The sequence below is a fragment of the Nelumbo nucifera genome, chromosome 2, assembly GCF_055504915.1.
Source record: "Nelumbo nucifera cultivar China Antique chromosome 2, China Antique-T2T, whole genome shotgun sequence".
NCBI classification, from domain to species: Eukaryota; Viridiplantae; Streptophyta; class Magnoliopsida; order Proteales; family Nelumbonaceae; genus Nelumbo; species Nelumbo nucifera.
The window spans coordinates 47,918,246-47,937,438 of record NC_142650.1 but is presented as its reverse complement, the minus strand read 5'-3'; the positions used below and the strand labels follow the sequence as shown (position 1 = coordinate 47,937,438).

The following is a 19,193-nucleotide window of genomic DNA, read 5'->3' as shown; positions in this document are numbered from 1 at the left end:
GCCTGTCATACCTTAGAAAATTATTATACCAAGCTGATCATGTATGAGGGCTTGCTGTGGCCTGTGGGCAGTCCTTGATATCAACGCTTGGTACAGCACAGCCTTTCGGCTGCCATCTGCAGCCTGGGCTCGTTTGCACTTGAAGCGGTGGTGGTGAGTCACCATTAAAACTTGGCGACATGTTTCTTCGGTAAGCTTGCACTAACATCTGCATTCTAATCAGGCTTGTGAATCGATGCATCGATCAGATTATAGACTTTTGTCTGGTACCCGAATCATGTTCAAATGATGGGTACGATCGGGCTCTACCCACAACATACATGTGTCTGTGTCTGCGGTCTCCAGAATATATTCGCCATTTGTAAGATGAGAGGGATGACAGATGCTGACAAGCCGATTAGCCTAGAGAGAATTTAACGTATTTTGGGTCCAATGGTTGCCAATTAATGAGCACTTGGGACTGCAAAAATGATAATAAAGGGGAGGGGGGGATGTGAATTGACAACTTGTGAGCATGATATGTTGTTGATTCTTGATGTGCAAGGAAACAAGGAGCTCCGTTTCTTCCCTAAAGGTAAAGGCTAAAGGCTAAAGCAACTCCTTGTGCGCACGACACACACCGTCTATTCAAGTTGAGGCTCAGATTTAAAGTAAGTGAGAGACGAGGTTCCAACTGTTGCCTTATGCCCTTGTCTTCAGGCTTTCCAATTTCCAATTCGACGAAGAGAGAGCATCAAGACGATAAAAAAAAAAAAAACAAAAAAGTGCTTTTCATCTTTTCATCCGCAATAAATTTACACACCCTTTTTGCTTGGGTCCTTGGCTCAACTCAAAAGCCCTTTTGACCTCGTTCCCTTGGGAAATAAATTTGTTAAGGATTTTATGATTTTATCCCACACAAGAACAATCGTTTTGTCTCAGAAGTCCCAATTCCTCTGTCCATTGCTATACCCAGATCATTAAGGTCAAACAATGGTTGTGCCACACCACACCATGCGCGTCCCAATCAGGCTAGGGTGTAATAAATTTAACAAAATTCAATCAATTGACCAAGCTTAATTGCCTCGCCAATGCCGTACCACATCGTCATCCTTCTCTTATAAGGTAGTTGTTGGACCTGTACTTGGTTTCTGATGATGACATAATCCTCCAACTGCAAATAGAAAGTGGAACCATGTTTATTTATTGGCTGAACACTGACCCGGCCCTATTTTAAATCATCATTCTCATTATAAAAAATTGTGATGTGGGAGGTTGGACAATCACAACATTGTATTTCTTTTCATTGGTTGGGTAGCCATATTGTTGGACAGAATTGAACAAATTTGAGTGGTCATATAGACTTGACTAGAAAATCTTTCTCCAATTCAATGAATCCAGGCTGCAGCTTGGTTTTAAGCCAAGCCACTTATTAACTTAATTTTTTATTTTCTACTTTTTACTTTTCTAGAAAAGAAGCAGAATAATCGGTGCTTCCTCCCTTCACTTTATGAAAAGTAAATAAAGTGTGTTGTCCATCATCAACAAAGGAAAGAATCTGGAGTTTCAAAGTTGAAACTTGAAACCATCCGTGTCACTATTATATATGAACTGGGCAAGCGTGGCCAAGCACCAATCTTACTCGAGTCTTGGCACTCTGGCATTACATCCAGATCCAATCTCTCTCTCTCTCTCTCTCTCTCTCAAGTGAAATTCTTATCAAATTGCAGAGATCATCCAACACAATAATCTTGAATCCTTGATGGCTACTGTAAGTAACTCCTCTTCTTCATCTTTGTTCCTTTTACTTTTTTTTTATTTACAAATGGAGTTGGGAATGAAGAGCATATTGTATTGCATTACATACTAGGTGGTGGAATTGAAGGTAGGCATGCATTGTGATGAATGCATCAAGAAGATCAAGAAAGCCATCAAGAAAATCGAGGGTATAGTATAAATTTTTTTTTTTATATATATCTAACTTTCTTCTAGTAATTGTCACAATCAGGGCTAGCCTATCTAACATCTGAAGAAATTGCAGAATATGTTGATTAAATTGTTCAATAAGTTAATCCCTTTCTTTTTCTTTTTGATTTGGTTTTTGTTGATAATAGATATTGAGTCGTATAACCTTGATACAAGGCTCAACAAGATCACTGTGACGGGTAACGTTACAACAGAGGAGGTAATCAGAGTGCTTCAGAAGATTGGGAAGACGGCGACTTCATGGGATCAAGAATAAAAATTTAGAGCCCTACCCTCTTGGAAGGACTATGTGGAGGATGGTGGTTTTAAATTTATTGGAGGAGGATTGCTCTAGATAGATTTTATTATTAATTAGAAGAAAGAAGTCAAACTAGATGTTCTTAATAATTCAACAATAGCACTATATCCATATAGCGGTCATAAGTTTGTATCCACAGACATGTATTTGTGTTTATAAATAAATAAGATAATATTAGTAGAGATTTTTGGAGGTGCAGGTGGGGTGGGTTGGACATGGACTGAAGATATTTACGAATTTTCAAACCAGTTGCTTATGGATTAGTCGCTTTTATTATTATTATTATTATTATTAATTTTAATGGGTGTTATTGTTATACAAATATCCAGGGGGAACTGAACCAAAACTTGGCAGGGTCAGCAGGTTAAGCCCCGCCTCAAATTGCACCGCCCCTTGAACAGGATTCTTGCCTGATGTGTACGTTTTGCCGTTTTGGGGCGGGCTTACAAGTTACAACAGAAACTATACTGTTTTAAAAATTGCTTTGGTCAACCGTTTACAGGGATAACTAAAATATTGCAATGGAAATCGTTTTCCTCCATTTATCGTCTATTGTATCCTTCCGCTCAGTGTTTTTGAACCGCCTTTAACTTGAACGGTCAGACTGTTGGGCCCAAAAGCCTTTTAAGAAAATTGATTCTGTTTCACTCTTAACTTGGCCGTTAACTAAAAACTATTGATTTGATCAAGCAAGGCCAAAAACTAATGGTCAAAACGATTCCGATTTATCCAACATACAATGAGGTTGCCACTAGATCAACCAACGCCACTAGCGGCTTGCTTGCGATTGCGCCTTTATCGCTGCCGTGCATGACTACGCATGATCAGGAGGAGCACTTTGTAGCGCGGCGACAAACTGACAAAGGGTGGGGGGGCATGCCGATGCCGCCATCGGCCATCCAGGTCCAACGTCCAAGTGCGCTCTTTTTTTCTTTTTGTATTAATAACGATTTTTTAGGTAAAACTGGTGAGATTCTAACTTCTCTAACTAAGGTAGTGTGATTCGATATGAATTTGCCACCGCATACGCACTATGTCCGTATGTCCCCTTCCCCTGCATATCTTATCTATATGACTATATGTCTACGCTCCAGACAAAAGCCGTTATTAAATGCAGCCAGTTATCACCAACAATACCACACCCCACTGTCCACCAAACACGTTGGATTTTCCACACATCACTTCTTTTCCAATTATTTCTTTTTCATTGAAAAGAGACAGCAGGCGTCCATGTGGGGGTTGTTGATAATTGATATCGCAAATCAAAGCACTTTTTAGTTTTTCCCCCTTAAATAGCCCTACTGTCACGGGAGTAGTTCTACAGCCGAAGAAATCTGTGCGGCGTCCTGGCCAAGGCAGGCCAAGACAAGCCTTTCTGCGCTTAGAGGCTAGGAGTTGCCCGATGGGATGGCTCCACCAACGTCAGTAGCACTGGATCATGACCTCAAGTCCAATGGCCGGGGCACTCTCCTGGCTCAGACCGGTCCATGGGAGGCGCCACTTACGTGCTAAAGGGGGACAATCATCATGGAAGGCGACCATGCGCCGATGAGGTGACTTGGCACCGTTGTGAAGGGTCTTCTGTATGCCGATGATGACAGGCACCTGTGTGCCATGATGATAGGCAACCGCTTGGGCCGGAACACACCCGTGCGCTAGGGGCAACGGGATAGCTCAATCAGCTTGGGCAAGGGGCTGGCGAGGTAAAGGGACATGTTTGAGCCAGGCCCGCATGCCAAGCCTCGCTTGAGTATCGGTAGCGCAGTGCCGGTCCAACACTGTCCCCATGAGCAAGTGTGCGCCCATGAGGAACCCTGGTAGCCATGCTAGCCGTTAACCAGGGCCGCCCCGCAAGGGGATGAAGGTCTAGGAGTGCCAAGGTTAGGCACCCAAGGAGGTCGACCACCCCTCCTCAAAGAGTACGTTAAGCTTCTGGTGGTCTGCCTGAAGATGACATCAGTTCTCCCAAAAATCTTACAGGCGAAAATGACGGGCATGTCCCTAACGTAAGCTTGCCAAGCGTAGGCAAGGCTAAGCCTGTGCTGAACCGTAACACTACGGCAATGAGAGAAGAGATAGGTGGTGTGTTGTCGTCTTGTAGCGGAAAAGGGGGAGGTATATCTAGCCACGTTATAACTTACATGAAGATGATGTGCACATGAATAGACGTGATTAATTAGCTTTTTTTTCTTGAAGCGATAAAATTTTCATTGAACAACTATAATTTATATAGAGTTGGCGCGGCCCGAAGTAAAGGGCCAACCTAGGGGTGTGATAACAGAGCTAGGATTAGCTGAACGCAGGATGTGCAATCAACGATCATATTTTACGCCAGTAATAAAATTATATGGAACTCACAACTTATACGGTGAGGCCCATGATTTAATTTTTACTGGCATTGTAAAACAACAAACAGATAGTTTGAAGAAAAGCCTATATGTTCTTACGGTTCGGCTGGTTGATGTATTTATAATAACTCATAGGGTTTGTAATTTACAAAAAAATCCTAAAGTTAAGTTTACAAAGAGATAAGTGATAAGAAGGTATATAACAAGTGGGAGTGTGCTACGGTGTAGATAATATGTGATAAGTGTCATAGTAGCTGAGTGGACTTGGACTCTTCTATACGCCCCTTCAAGCTGAGTTGGGCGTCACGAACAGGCAGATTGGATTTAAGAAGGAGAAACTGTTGAGGTGCTAATGGCTTTGTAAGCAAATCAGCTAGCTGATGTTCTGTAGGCAAATACCGAATATCCAATTGCTTACTGAGAATAAGATCCCTTGAAAAGTAAAAATCAACTTCAACATGGCGACTTCGAGCTTTGAAAACTGGGTGTGTGCTGATATAGATTGCTCCCATATTATCGCAGGAAACTCTAGGAGGAGAGGGTAGAGTACAGCCCAAGTCTGAGAGTAATGACTTCAACCACAACAGTTCGGTAGTGACAGTGGCAAGGGCACAGAATTCTGTTTTGATGCTAGAACGAGCTACAGGTGGCTGCTTCTTGGAACTCCAAGTAACAAGATGGGAACCTAGGAAAATGCTATATCCACTAGTGGACCGTCTGTCATCAGAGCAATCAGCTCAATCGGCGTCAGAGTAGGCAGTGAGTGTAAGAGAAGTAGAAGAAGAGAACAAAAGACCACCGTGTAATTGTGATGTATTGGAGAGCTCCCACGACACTCCTATATTCTGTTGGGTCAGGTAAAGGATATCCAGAAAGCTTGGAAAGCTTGCAAAAGGCTGCCATTGGGGTGGATACTGGCTTGGCACCATCAAGGTTGGTACGTTTCAATAGACATTACAAGAAAATCATTATTTAGAGGCGTTTTCTATAGTAGCATTTATTTAAGTGCCACTAAACATTAGTTTTAGTGGCAATTTTAAGAATTGCCATTATATATGCAGAAAAATCGCCACTAAATATATTTTTTTTACCGGCTGATTTTAAATTGCCATAAAATGCATGTATAAAACGCCACTATATCTTTGTTTTAAGTGGCTTTTATGAACTTGCCATTAAAAACACTTTTAAAACTCAACTAATGTAATTTCAAACTTTTAAGATATATCATTTTTTTGAACCATTGATTTGAATTAAAATCAATAGTTGAGAATGCAAATGAAAAATCTAATCATGAGAGGAAAGAAAAAAGGTGGGGATGCAATTTTCTTCCTCCCGCGCGCCTTTTCTCTCTACCTGCTCATTTTCATTCTAGAACGAACAAGAACTCAGCCGCACCTTAACTTCTCTCTGCCGATTCAACTTTCTCAGAATCAAAGTCTACCACCACACTGATTCAACTCTCTCAAGGAAGAACTCAGCCTGCCGATTCAACTCTCTCAAGGAAGAACTCAGTCGAACTCTCTCTGGTGAACAATCTCCACCGAAGAAGCTTCTTGTTACGGATTCAACTATTAATCTCCTCTCAAAATCGAATCCTTCACATTTGGGCATTCTCAGTATAGGTTTTTTTTTTTTTGTTTTTTCTATTTTTTATCTTCTTTCTCTATTGGGTATCATTTTGCTTCTTTGGGTTTTAGAGAAGAACATATTTTTGTCATTGCGAAATCGAATCTATCTCACATTTGGGCATTCTTCTTGTAATAGTTCTTGAAGAACTTGTTTTTCTATTTTTTATCTTATCTCGTTGCATAAGCCCCCAAACACAAGCTTCTGTTTTTCTTTTTGTTTTCTGTTTTTTTTAGGAGCCACCCACTTGCTCCTGATTAGAAATTTTAGTATAAATATTATTTGTACTGCTAAGTAGTACAAAATGGTGATCTGATAAAACAACTAAAGAAACCCTGGAGCTTATGATGTCCAGAAAAAATAAAAGTATATCTTTGGTTTTTGATTTTAGATAAATTACCTACAAAATTGAACTTAGTTAACAGGGGTGTTCAAATTAATCTCTCCCTATTGCCATTCTATGTGTAGATATGGTTAAGTCCCCCTAAAAATAATGGGGATTTTATTTCTTGGTGGAAAAAAGATGTTGGAAGAGAAGGCTAGACCACTTGATGTGGGAAAAAGTTAGCTGCATACAAATGCTTCAATTCTATATTTAGATGTGATGGTTTTATTATTAGAAATTGCAAATATGAAACTTTCTAATTTCTCATAAATTTTACTATTCTTTGGATATTTACTTTTTTATTTATTTGATTTTATTTTTAATTATCTATTAATTAAAAACTCCATGCCTGAGAGGCTTACACCTCATGCCTTAGCATGGTAGAACATCTTGCATCTTGCCTCCATGTTTTAAAATAATTGATCTAAAGGACTTGTTTGAGTTTGCATCCAGTTACTAGGAAAGATTGTACTAGGTTTTACCCGAATCACTTGTATGTATGCAAAGCCTATTCAGTATGACCAAGAACCTCTTTCAACTTAAGCCAGAGTCCATCTGATTTTGCAATTCTAAAGAATTCTATTCCCTTATTTGTTGTGTTTCAATAAAAAAATTGATGATCTTTTCTTTATTTTTTCCTAGTCTTTCTTAGTAGTCTAATGTCTTAAAAGTGCAACTTGTGAAACATGCATTTGCATATATGTTGGCCTACTGATGTTACCTCTTTCTTTGCATCAGTTTATTTTGTTACCTCCATTTAAGGTTTGATCACTTCTACCAGGTCAGCATTGCCCAATCCAACCTAGAAGGATTGCCCTATTCAGCATTGCCCAATTCAGGTCAGCATTGCATCAGTTTATTTTGTTATCTCCATTTAATGTTTGCATATATGTTTCTTTGAGATTCTCTAATGCAACATACCTGGAATCAGAACTATGTGAGATATGCAACACGTCAAAAACGTGCAGATGCAAAGAAAGCTCTGAAGGATCTTCTTTTCAAGAGTGGATGTTCTAGATTTTCATTTCAGGTTTACCCTTCTTGACCTCTTCTGATATGTGACACTATTCAAGAACATTATCCCCACAAATAATCTTAGAATATATTTATTAATATAGACAACTAAAAAAGGTTATGAAAGAATGGCCTTTCTTTTTTATTTATGTAGATTGTTCTTTGAACTTTCATGGTCTTGTTTTATTCTAATTAGTAAGTTTTGCATGGAATCTGGTAATTTCTAAATCCAGTACACACTATTCCCAAATGAAAGTCCTTCAACTGCATTCTCACAATAAGAATGGTAATTTCTATTAAGTAGGTATTAGTATTTCACATTTGATAAACTTGAAGATTATGAAATAAGAATACTAACTAATACATGTGATAAGATTATCGAATCTTTCATGTAATTTCTTGAATTTATTTAGGATCTCTCATGTAGTTTCCTAAACTTTGCCACCAGGGCTTCCTTCCCTTCTGCTGGGTCCTCAAATTTCTGAGACTTGTAACATTGAAAGTTTACCGAATCGTATCACTACATCACATGCAAATCATAATATATGCAATGGTTCAAGTGTTGCTTGGATGACTTTATTGGTAAGTTTCTTTTCATTGAAGTTTATCTTTCTTACCTTTTTAGAACCTTTGATTTACCGATTTTTATTTTCTTTTTGTAGGTTGTAGACATGTGATCTTTGGACAAATATGCACTAGGAAAAGTTTTTGCTTCAACAATAAAGTAAGTATCTATTACCTGGATTTTTGTAGGTTGTAGTTCTTTGCTACTAGAAAAAAAAAACCAGTAGCTATCCTCTAGATTTTCCACTAGATTCAGAACATACCTTGTTGGATTTGAATCAAGGCTACTCATTTGAATTTGGTGCTATCAATCTTAAGGAATCCCAACTAGATGGATGTTTTGGATTTGACTAAATCAACATTCCACTTGGAGTTTAGCCATGTGGAGGGATGGTATTGTCCACCATTGAAGTTTGAACTCTTTAATTAGTAAGCCAATCCCATTATTGGAGCATTTTGGCCTCATGTTTGTTAATGAAAAAGGAAACCCAAGAAGAAGAAAAGGGTTTCCTCTCCCATTGAAGGGTTGGCAATTAGCAACACGTGGAGTCCTTTTGGGCTGCCATTGGAATTGAAACCAGTTCCAATGTAGAATTACAGTCAACAACCATTAGCTAACAGCTCTGTAGCCTCCGTACAGTACAAAAATAAAACAACAACAGGTTTTTCCCTAAGACATCATGGAGAGAAAGTGAAATAGAGCATTTTTAATAATATTCGAAGACCAACAAGTTCTTGAATAACTTTTTATTGATAAATGGTGGTGCTTTTTGATGGTAAAATATATACAATGATGACATACAATAAGTATAGTCACTATATGTGTATATATAGTCAGCACAGTTCTACTCCTTTATCCCTTTATAGAGTTGAACTACAACTACACAGTCTTCCTCAGACGCAATAGGTATCCCCCCCCCCCAAATCAAAGCTTCTTATTAATTCCACCACAAGCTAGGGAACCAGCCAATGTAGGTGGCTACTTTTTAAATCACTGTGTTAGTCATATTTTTGTGACTTAAGTGGTTTTATGGATGGAAACAACTTTGAGATTGAGAAAAAAAACTCCTGATTTTACCAAAGCTTGTTTTGCAACTAGGACAAAAATTATATTTAAGCTTTACTTTTCTCTTACTGCAAAATTGGTTGGTTGTTTGCAAACTTGTTTTTGTGGTGGAATGATGTTAGTAAGATTTAATTAATTTCATGGATTTTGTGGATGCAAATACTTTGATATTGAGAAAGAACCTACATTGGCTTTGACCTCCTATAGGACTATTGAAACTAAACTTCAAATAGTTCTTTTTAGGCAATTAAGAGCTATCCAAGGTGGGAGAGTGCTTTAAAAATCATGAAGGAACCACTGGTCAACTTAGGGCCCATGGGTATTGAACTTCAGTCAGGCAGAGATATTCTTTCTTTACTACTAGGTTTACAATTTGTAGATCTTTGGCGTGCATTCTCCAATGATTTGGAGGGAGATTCCAAATTGGTAATAGGATGGATGAATGAACAAAGAGGGGACCTTAGTTCCTTAGATATTATAATATTACATTAGAGAAGAGTTGAGGTCCTTTATGTCCATATCAAATTTCTTTTTTAGGTAGGTTCAAGGATATACTAACTTAGTGGAAGGTGAATTTGCCAGAGACGGCATAATGGGGAAAAAATGCATTGTAGTCCTACTATTTAGGGAATGCAGTTATGTGTAATGGGGAGTTTGTTGACTAGCCAAGTGGTGAAAATTGTTTCAGATTGCTGTGTAATTTGAATTACACCTTGTTGGTTTATTAATAAAGTCTAATCTGATTATTGATAAAAAATGATTAACAATAAGCTCCCAAATAACTATGAAAGATCCCATTTCAACCTTGAGACCTATATAATCTAAAAGGGCCATTACCTAATGATTGTCCTAGTTCTCTTGGGTCTGGAGACAGGTAGAATGGACATGGAACTAAACCTTGGATTTTTTTTCTCTTTATGTCTTCGTTTTCCATTGCCCAAAGTGGCTACTCTTAGACTAAAATCCATATTCTCTCACACTTATCAATCTAAGATTTTACCATTGCACCAAGCAATTGCCATTAACATGAGACCTATATAATCTCATATTTTGAAATTGTTGAGGATCTAGTTTGTCTATTCACCACATATTGCATTCTGGGTTAAATTATGTCACTGGTACTAGACATGTTATTATACAGTACTATATGCTAGAAACATTTAGGATCCCCAATTTGCCTCACACCCACTTTTAAGCATTTTCCAACTCCAAACCTGCTGCAAACACTGATGTCTAAAACAGGCTATGTAACTAATCACTAGTGAACAAGCTAGTGTTCAGTAAACATGAGACCCACATGCGCCCATACCACATCTGGGTCTCATTTGTATGAAACACTGGTGTGTTCACTTGTGATTGGTTACATAGCCCATTTTACATTCCAATGTTTGAAGATCCCGACTATGTTTTTCTAAGCACATCGTATCTTAATCTATGTATACTGTACATTAGTAGCTTGTTTTTACTTTTAGGATATGTTTAACAACAGTTTTTCAATATTAAGCTTCCATTTCTTCATTTATCAACATCTTTAATTCTTTATCCAAAACGGTCACTCTCCTTATTCACAATTCTTGATTGGAGTTTGCGTTGCATCAGCAGAAGTATATATTTATGATTTTTGTGTTTCTCCTTTATGAGTGGTTAATTAGTCTGTGACTAACACCAGCTAATGTGAATTCAAACCTGTTAATTAGTCTATGGCAGTTTTGCCATCCACCACAGAGATCATTATTTTCTTTTGACAATACATTTGAAGATTGTTTAAGCTAAAATTGGATCTTTTCAAGTTTCAACTCAAATGGCATGATTCAACGATTTCTGATGTCTTGTGCTTGAATAGTGTGCAACTTGTAGGTTCCATTATTTTGCAACAGTTTTGAGGAATTGTGCATGCACACATGACACAACTACTCATTGTTGCATGCATTGTGATTTCTGATTGTTCTTCATATACGTTGATGGCTATATAGTGCATACGGAATGGTTTTGTCCCTTAAAGAACTCCCAAATCATTTCCTCTATTTTAATACTATTTTGTTGAAAACATCAAACTGCCAACATCTTACTTTTAGGAACTCTACAAGAAGGTAAATGACTCCATGTAAATCATGTATGCCCTGTGAATCCTCAGAGTTACTATTAGGATATTGGACATAGTTGTTCAAGTCATTAATACCTCATTGGATGTTTATTAATACATTAACTTTTTTGAATAAACTGTGAAACATATATGTGTCTATACCTCAACTTTATCATTTTCATAATCTGCATTCAAATATGGTAGCCAGCCATTTTTTAGATCAAGACACCAAGAATTCCAAATATAAGGTGGAGAGGCTTATGCCTCATGAGCTCTTATATTATTCTAAATGAAAAAATGGATTAGAGTGACAATGAACCAGCCAGCCATTTTGTCCTCTTTCATCTTCAGATGTTGAAATTGAAAACAATTATTTTACTAAAGAGGTTACTTTTTGACAGGATTGGGGCCAAACATGCTTTATCTTCTTCACCTTCTGCAAGGAGACAAATTTCAGCAGTCTAGATGGGAGGGATGATCACTTGACAAGGCAAAAATAGGTTGGTTGTTTACATGAGTCCATTAGGAACCTTGTTCCAAAATAACCACTGTTAAAATTTTCTTCATCTTAGATCTACTATGAGTCTCAATCAACAAAGCCATTAAAACTTCAATTTGAAAAGCCATAACCCTTTTTCACAAGTTGCTTTGGCCCTTTGACTTGTTAGGTAGGTGGTGCCAAAGTTGTCTGTCATAGGTAGAGCCCACTTGGGTATTTACCTCTCCATCCATGTATGATTTCTATGTAGCCATTACTGTTGAAAATTGCCCTGTTCTATTCTTTACCTACTTTGCTTTTCGTACAAAATTCTCCACCATTTGCCATATCCGGTCCATGCAAAGGACAAGCTACAGAAAACCATGACCACATTCTACAAAAAAATTAATCTCTTTTAATCCATTAGACTGCTATTTTATTTAACTTGTTAGCATATGCGCACAATCATGCGGTGTCCGAAAGGATACCCAACATGTCCATGTTGAAGGGAAAGATGCCCAAATAACATTTCATAGGGAGTCTTTCCCTTGAACAGAATGGACGGTGTCCGATTGATCAAATAACATGCGGTCTGGACACATTCCCCCAAAAATCAATAGGCAAACTTGCTCAAAAGCGCAGGGCTCGGGCAACATTGAGTATGTGGTGGTGCTTGCGTTCAATCCTCCCATTTTATTGAGAGGTCCCGACACAAGTGGTTTGATGAATAATACCATTTTCAGCAAAATAACTAGCCAAGCAAACAAACTCAGTCCCATTATCAGTACGGATCACCTTTACAGGTTTGTTAAATTGCCTTTGAACCATAGCAAAAAAATTTCGAAGAACTCGTCCCACTTCCGTCTTATCAACCAGAAGATAAATCCAAACGCCTCTAGAAAAATCGTCTACTATGGTCAAGAAATAATGAGCACCACAAGAAGTTGCAGTTCTATAAGGACCCCACGAATCACAATGAATTAACTCAAAAATATCGGATGCTTTATTATTACTATAAACAAACGCTTCTTGACATTGTTTAGCTCAGAAGCATACATCACAACCCTTAATAATGTCATCATTATTATTCTTAGTACTAATAAAAGGCAACAACTTAACAATTCTATAAGAATGATGCCCTAACCTTTGATGCCAAATATCACACGTTCTACTCTCTGTAGTCTTCAATGCTCTTATTGATGCAATACTCCGGAAATAATAGAGTCCCTCTCGCAGTTCACCCACTCCAATCAGCATCCTCGTAGTACGGTCCTATATCACACAGAATTTATTAGTGAACTGGACAATACAATTCGATTCCTCAATCAATTGCGATACAAAAAGTAAATTGCAATTCAAACTAGGCACATACAAAACACTAGTCAGTTTCAGATGATCGTCTAGTGCAACTATGCCTTCTTTCTCTACTATTGTCACTTTCCCGTCTGGTAGCTCGATAGAGCACGGAATGACATTCTTTATGTCTCTCATCGACTCGAGGCTTCCTATCATATGATGAGAGGCCCCTATGTCTATTATCCATTCTGACAATTTTTGCTTACCACTTAGTCGTTGACTCCCCTCTTTCTGTGTGTTCAAAAGGTTGAGTAACATGTTCCACTGCTCACTACTCAGTCCATTTAACCCAGTTTTGGCTGCATCCATTGATTCTCCTTGAGACGCATTGCCTTGTGCAGAGGCTTTGGCTGTATTGGCCTTGACTTGGTCGCCACGACCTTTTCCTCTTACCCCTTCTCCTTGTTTCTGTCCACCACGCCCTCGGCCTGTTCCACAGGCATTATTTTTTGGCCGATCAGTTGGAAATAAGACTCTGCATCGTGGCCTGCCTTGTTGTAGTGAGTACATACCACGTTCTTGTCTCTGCCTTCACTTTGCCTCTTCCCTGCGTGGGCTGCGAAGGCCACAGCTTCAGTCTTCTCTTCCTTTGCGCAAGTCATGGTTTGAACTTGCTCCTCTTGAATCACTATGGCATAGGCTCGATTCAAACTTGGCAAGGGTTCTGTACTCAGTATATGCGAACGCACACCTCCATAGACCATGTCATCTAGCCCCATCAAAAATTGATGAAGTTTCTCTTCATCTCGCTTCTTATCCCATGCCCTGCTTATGTCGCAGCTGCACTTACCACATTGACAAGTGGGATATTGCTCATAATTTCCCAATTCCTCCCAAATCATCTTGAGTTTTCCATAGTAATTCAGAATCGTCATACCCCTTTGTTTGCAATTCGCCAGTTCTGATTTGAGTTGTTGAACTTGTGGTCCATTACCAACAGAGAATCGCTCATTTATGTCGTCCCAGAGCGTCTTCGTAATCTCAATGTACGTTACGGTTGAACGCAAATTAGATTCAATTGTATTCAGAATCCATGACACAAGCATGAAATTCACCATCCACCGATCTTCCAATTTCGTTGAATCGTCTGAAGGTTGTTTCACCGATCCATCGATGAAGCTGAATTTCTTCTTGGCTCGCAGCGCCGTTCTTATCGATCGAGCCCATTCATCATAGTTGTCGCCTCTAAGCTGGATCTGTGTGATAATGCTACCTAGATTGTCATTGGTTGATAGAAGGTAGGGCGAGATCACGTTCCTTGTCCATTGATTGCCGCCCTGCTCTTTTTCTCTGTTTTCAGTCATGCCGACTATTGTGTCTGAAAGCCCACAATTGGTGCCACCAGAAACAAAGAACCGATCTCAGGATCTCCCTAAAACCTACTGGAGACTTGTCAAAAATCAATGCGTTCGAGAACGAACCCCCGAGTTCTCTGTTACTCGCACAAGAAGAACAGTCCAAGAGAAGACCGAAGGCGAAGGTCAGAACTTCTGTAGAAGGAGACCGAGTTCTCTGTTACTTGCACAAGAAGAACCGTCCAAGAGAAAACTGAAGGCGAAGATCTGAACTTCTGTAGAAGGAGAACGAGTTCTCTGTTACTCGCACAAGAAGAACCGTCCAAGAGAAGACCGAAGGCAAAGATCGGAAGAACTCTGTGAAAAACACAGTGCCGAACTGAATCTGGAGTGCAAAGCTTGTCCTTTGCCGGCGCCGAACAATCGTTGCTGCCAAACTGAATCTGGAGTGCAAAGCTGGTCCTTTGCTGGCGCCGAACAATCATTACTGCCGCCACTGATCTCCAGAGGTCTTGGAACGCAGACCTCTTGCTCCTGTTTCATGGCTCTGATACCATGTAATACCAGAGCTTTTCTAGTGTATTCTTTTCTGTCTTTTATTCATTGAGAATTCAAATATATATACACATGAATACAACCACCAAACCTCCTAATCTTATGGCAACTAGAACTCCTAAGTTTACAAGGACTCAAACATATCTTTCCTACCCTATCTGAACTATTCATGATAAGGAAAAGATAAGAAGATATATACAAACAAGATAATACACTGATCGGACTCCTTATCCTAACATGTAACTTGGATTTAGTAATTGAGTTCCTGGGCGATCCGGATTCTCTATCATCTTTTGCGAAGTCTTTTCAGTTCCATCAATGAACCCCATCAGATGATGGGTTCTGAGAACAAGAAGGATTAGAGCCTTCCATACCAAGTAATAATCTCTAGTAAGTTTGACTGGAATACAATGACTGATATTGGGGACTTGATATGTGCTGGGTATACTCAACAAACTAGATGAGATTGTGGTGGATGGGTTTGAAGAAATGCTAGAGGCAATGTTTGAGGAACTCATCGTTGCTATATTGGCTCTGATACCATAAAACAATAAACAGATAGTTTGAAGAAAAGCCCAGATGTCCTTACGGTTGGGCTAGTTGTTGTATTTATAATAACTCATAGAGTTTGTAATTTACAAGGAATCCAGAAGATAAGTTTACAAAGAGATAAGTGATAAGAAGGTACATAACAAGTGGGAGTATGCTATGGTGTAGATAATATGTGATAAGTGTCATAGTAGCTGAGTGGACTTGGGACTCTTCTATACATTGGAACATTATCACTGGTTTCACAACCAGCTGAACAGCCAGTGCACTTAGTTAATCTGAATTCGTGATAACATCAATGGTTTGAAGCAACAAGATAAAAGGACAGCTATGCACTCTCTCAGTGATTTAGTGAGTCATGATTAGCTTCCCATGGGTGAAAACAAAGCTAGCCACGGTGAAACATTTTGAGATACCACATTTGATAGTATATCAATCAAAATTGTTGAATCATCGATATGCATTCAAGCAGTCCGGGTCAGTCAAAATTAACGTTGATGGCGTAGTCGCCCATTCACGCTCTGGAGCAATAATTGTCATTAGAGGTGATCGGGGTACCTGTATCTTTGCCAGTGCTCCTTTAGACCATTGCTAGCACAGGTAGCGGAAGCCTATGATCTCTTGGAAGGTTTAAGAATGGCCCTCTCTCTAAACCTGTCAATCACAGTTATTGAAAGTGATGCTAAACCTATCATCGACCTCTTGTTGGTGGAGAACAGTGATTGCAGAATGCAAGAGGCTCTCCCATCAGCTAAATAACTGTGTTTTTAGTCACAGTCCAAGAAATTGTAATTAGGTTGCTCACCGTCTAGCTAGATTTTCCCTCTCTTGTACTCGAACAATTTCTTGGTCCTCCCCCCATCTTTCATTAAAAATCTTCTAGGGGTGATCTATAACTTCAAGTTGACTGTTTCTAGCTTTTGGGCTTCAAAAAAAAAAAATGTCGCCTTGATGGTGATCATTTTCCTCCTTCCAAGACAAATGGTAACCATATTTAATAAAGTATTGTTCATGTTTTGTAAATCACCAAATTAACTATCATCTCTACCACCTTTACTCAGAGGAATTGATTGAATATAGGAATCACCTCATCTAGTGAGAAAAGGCCTTGTAGTAATTATAGTGGTTGTTCTAGTTGTAAGATGATGAACCTATGTATTGCTACAATAGTATCACGGACCACCGCCCACGAATTGATCACAAAATAAAACGAGCATTCAATTACCAACTGTGGCATGCCCTTACACCCATGGCAGATCTTTTCATCCCCTCCTTAGATAAGCCCGCAAACATGAGGCGTACATCCTCCATACAACATGCACAGTCCATGGAGAGATACATGGTGAGATCTCAAGAAGGGGTGACAATGATAGCCTGCACAGTCCGATAGTTGGTCTCCACTTTTCGATCCGACATGCATCCCTGTTAAATTAGATTAGGGACTTGTGCTTAATTGCCTTGAGAATATTCTAAAACTTCTTGTTCCATGCAAGAATGCGTGGTTTCTTCACTATAAATAAAGAACCCTTCCCTTGAGGAAGGGAGGGGAGCTCTGAATATATTTTCCATTCTGTTGTAGCACATTACTGAGCTCCCAAAACCCTAATCCTCCCTTTCTCTTACTGCTTTCTTCCTTCTCAACTTTAGGACTAAGACCATTCTCACCATCACCTTACACCAGTTCAATGAGTTTAAATTCATCAGGTCCTAGACCTAATAAGTAACATGGTAATTTGTGGCCCTAGGAGAGAAAATTTTTCCACATGGGAGCATGGGAAGTCGAACATCCTTCTAAACTATTTGTTTTGAATCCTTTACCAACCCTCCAAATGATCCCTTTGCAAAGAAGGGACAAGTCATGGCATATTCTCTTCCAACACCACAACTAGTTGCCCTTAGGTTGGACAAAAAAAAAGGAAGGATTGGACTTGGTAGTGGATACCTTGAAGTAGATCCGTTCATCTATTGCCTTCACTATGAAATAAGTGTCATGCCACAATGTTTCAGCACAAGTTCTTCCAACTAACCCACCATTGTTTTTGCTTTGAATCTCCTTCTTGGCATGAGAGAGAGAGAGAAGTAGGTACAATTTTAGCCTTGAATCCTTGAGTGCACTTTGTCTTCAAATGATATTGAAATAATTCCATTTTTTTCAAATGATATGGGTAGGAAAACCATAATAGTTTTTTTGCCTTGGGCGCCATCAGGATTTGTAGAGTGCGAGAAAGTAGTCTTCTTAGTTGGGGAGGAGTGTTAGCATTGAAGTATATTTCTAACTTTTAGAGGCTGATTTGATGACCTAATATTGAGCAATAGTCTTGGAATATAGTTTCTTGATGTAGAGGCAATTGTTGAGATGAACATTTAGAAAGAGTAGAATATCATCTGCAAAGAAGAGGTGAGTTAGAAAGGGGCTCCTCTTTTAATTTTAAGCCCCTAAAGTCTGCCTTTGTTTGATTCCAATTGGATTGCTAAGGCTAATGCTTGGTTAGTTAAGATGAAAGTGCATAGCGATAGGGGGTTCCCTTGGCAGATCCCTGCCTTTGGTTGAGTCGCCCTCTCGAAACATTCATTGAGAATTAATTGCAACTCCACCATTGACACATACTAGTAGATCAAATCTTTCCATTGGATAGGGAAGCTCATCCTTTCCATCACTTACATCACAAACTCCCAATGGAGCTTATCATTGGCCTTCTTGAAGTGAAGCTTGATGGCCATGTAAAAAGTCCTACCTTTGTTATGATGCTTGAGGAAGTGGAAAGCTTCATTTTCCATTACAATATTGCCATTGATGCTTCTCCCTTCTACAAATGCTACTTGATACAAGTCTACCAAGTCCATCAAATAGGACTTGAGCGTTTGAATTAAACACTTCACAAGGAATAGGAAATTTGTTTAAGTTCATAGGCTTTGTAATGGCTCACCTCTAATGGATAGTTGTGCTTAGGGATTAAAACCAAAGCTTTGGGTAGATCTACCATGTATCTCACCCTAGAGCCTTAATAGCAGAAAAAGGCCACTTAAAATTCCTCCTCAAATAATGGATTCATGAGACGAGTTGCAACTTTTTTTCCTGGGGGGCGGGCTATATGTCAATTACATGAAAATATTCCCTTTATTTAACTAACAGAATAGTAATGACAAGGGCAATGAAAGAAACTCCATACATATTAGATGAGCTCAATGAAAATCACCAATTTAGGACACTTTTAAAATTAACTTTGATGCTTTAAGAGGCAAAGAAGACGTTGCTTAGTAGTGGGTTTGGTTTGGATCAACATTATGGCAAATGCACTAATAGCTAGCGAGGCTCATATTAATTATAGGAAAGAAGTCTAGGTGGAACAATGTGTGAACTGAAGGAGATGCTAAGATGATTATAGGTTTCCTAAAAATGAACATCACCACCACAGAACAACGAAAATATCACCTGGGACTGTGAAACCATTAATAGGGAGAATGGCATGGAGATCTTTAATCCAGATCATATTTCTCGATGATAGGAATACGGAGTGTCTGTATCGTTCTACAGAGCTCCATATTTGGTGGACATAGACGCGGTGCAGGGGAGGAGAATTCTGAAGCTGGAGGACATTTCCGGTAATGCG

The 19,193-nt window shown here is 39.0% G+C and overlaps 2 protein-coding genes across 2 annotated transcripts; one reads left to right on the top strand and one right to left on the bottom strand.

Annotated features, from left to right (window-relative positions):
- The first annotated feature begins 1,601 nt into the window (after positions 1 to 1,601).
- On the top strand, positions 1,602 to 2,461 carry LOC104602494 (Heavy metal transport/detoxification superfamily protein). The gene is made up of 3 exons (XM_010266207.3): positions 1,602 to 1,750; positions 1,850 to 1,925; positions 2,094 to 2,461. The coding sequence occupies exons 1-3, from the start codon at positions 1,742 to 1,744 to the stop codon at positions 2,219 to 2,221; spliced, it is 213 nt and encodes a 70-aa protein (XP_010264509.1). The 5' UTR covers positions 1,602 to 1,741; the 3' UTR covers positions 2,222 to 2,461.
- Positions 2,462 to 13,572: 11,111 nt separating this feature from the next.
- On the bottom strand, positions 13,573 to 14,487 carry LOC148802180 (uncharacterized). The gene has a single exon (XM_088897838.1). The coding sequence runs from the start codon at positions 14,485 to 14,487 to the stop codon at positions 13,573 to 13,575; it is 915 nt and encodes a 304-aa protein (XP_088753964.1).
- Between the last annotated feature and the right edge of the window lie 4,706 nt (positions 14,488 to 19,193).

Bases quoted from the DNA above. Each gene is read 5' to 3' on its own strand.
- LOC104602494 (XM_010266207.3), top strand. The intron at 1,926-2,093 runs GTATAGTATAAA...TGTTGATAATAG, and splicing joins AGCCATCAAGAAAATCGAGG to ATATTGAGTCGTATAACCTT.
- LOC148802180 (XM_088897838.1), bottom strand. From the start codon at position 14,487: ATGACTGAAAACAGAGAAAAAGAGCAGGGCGGCAATCAATGGACAAGG.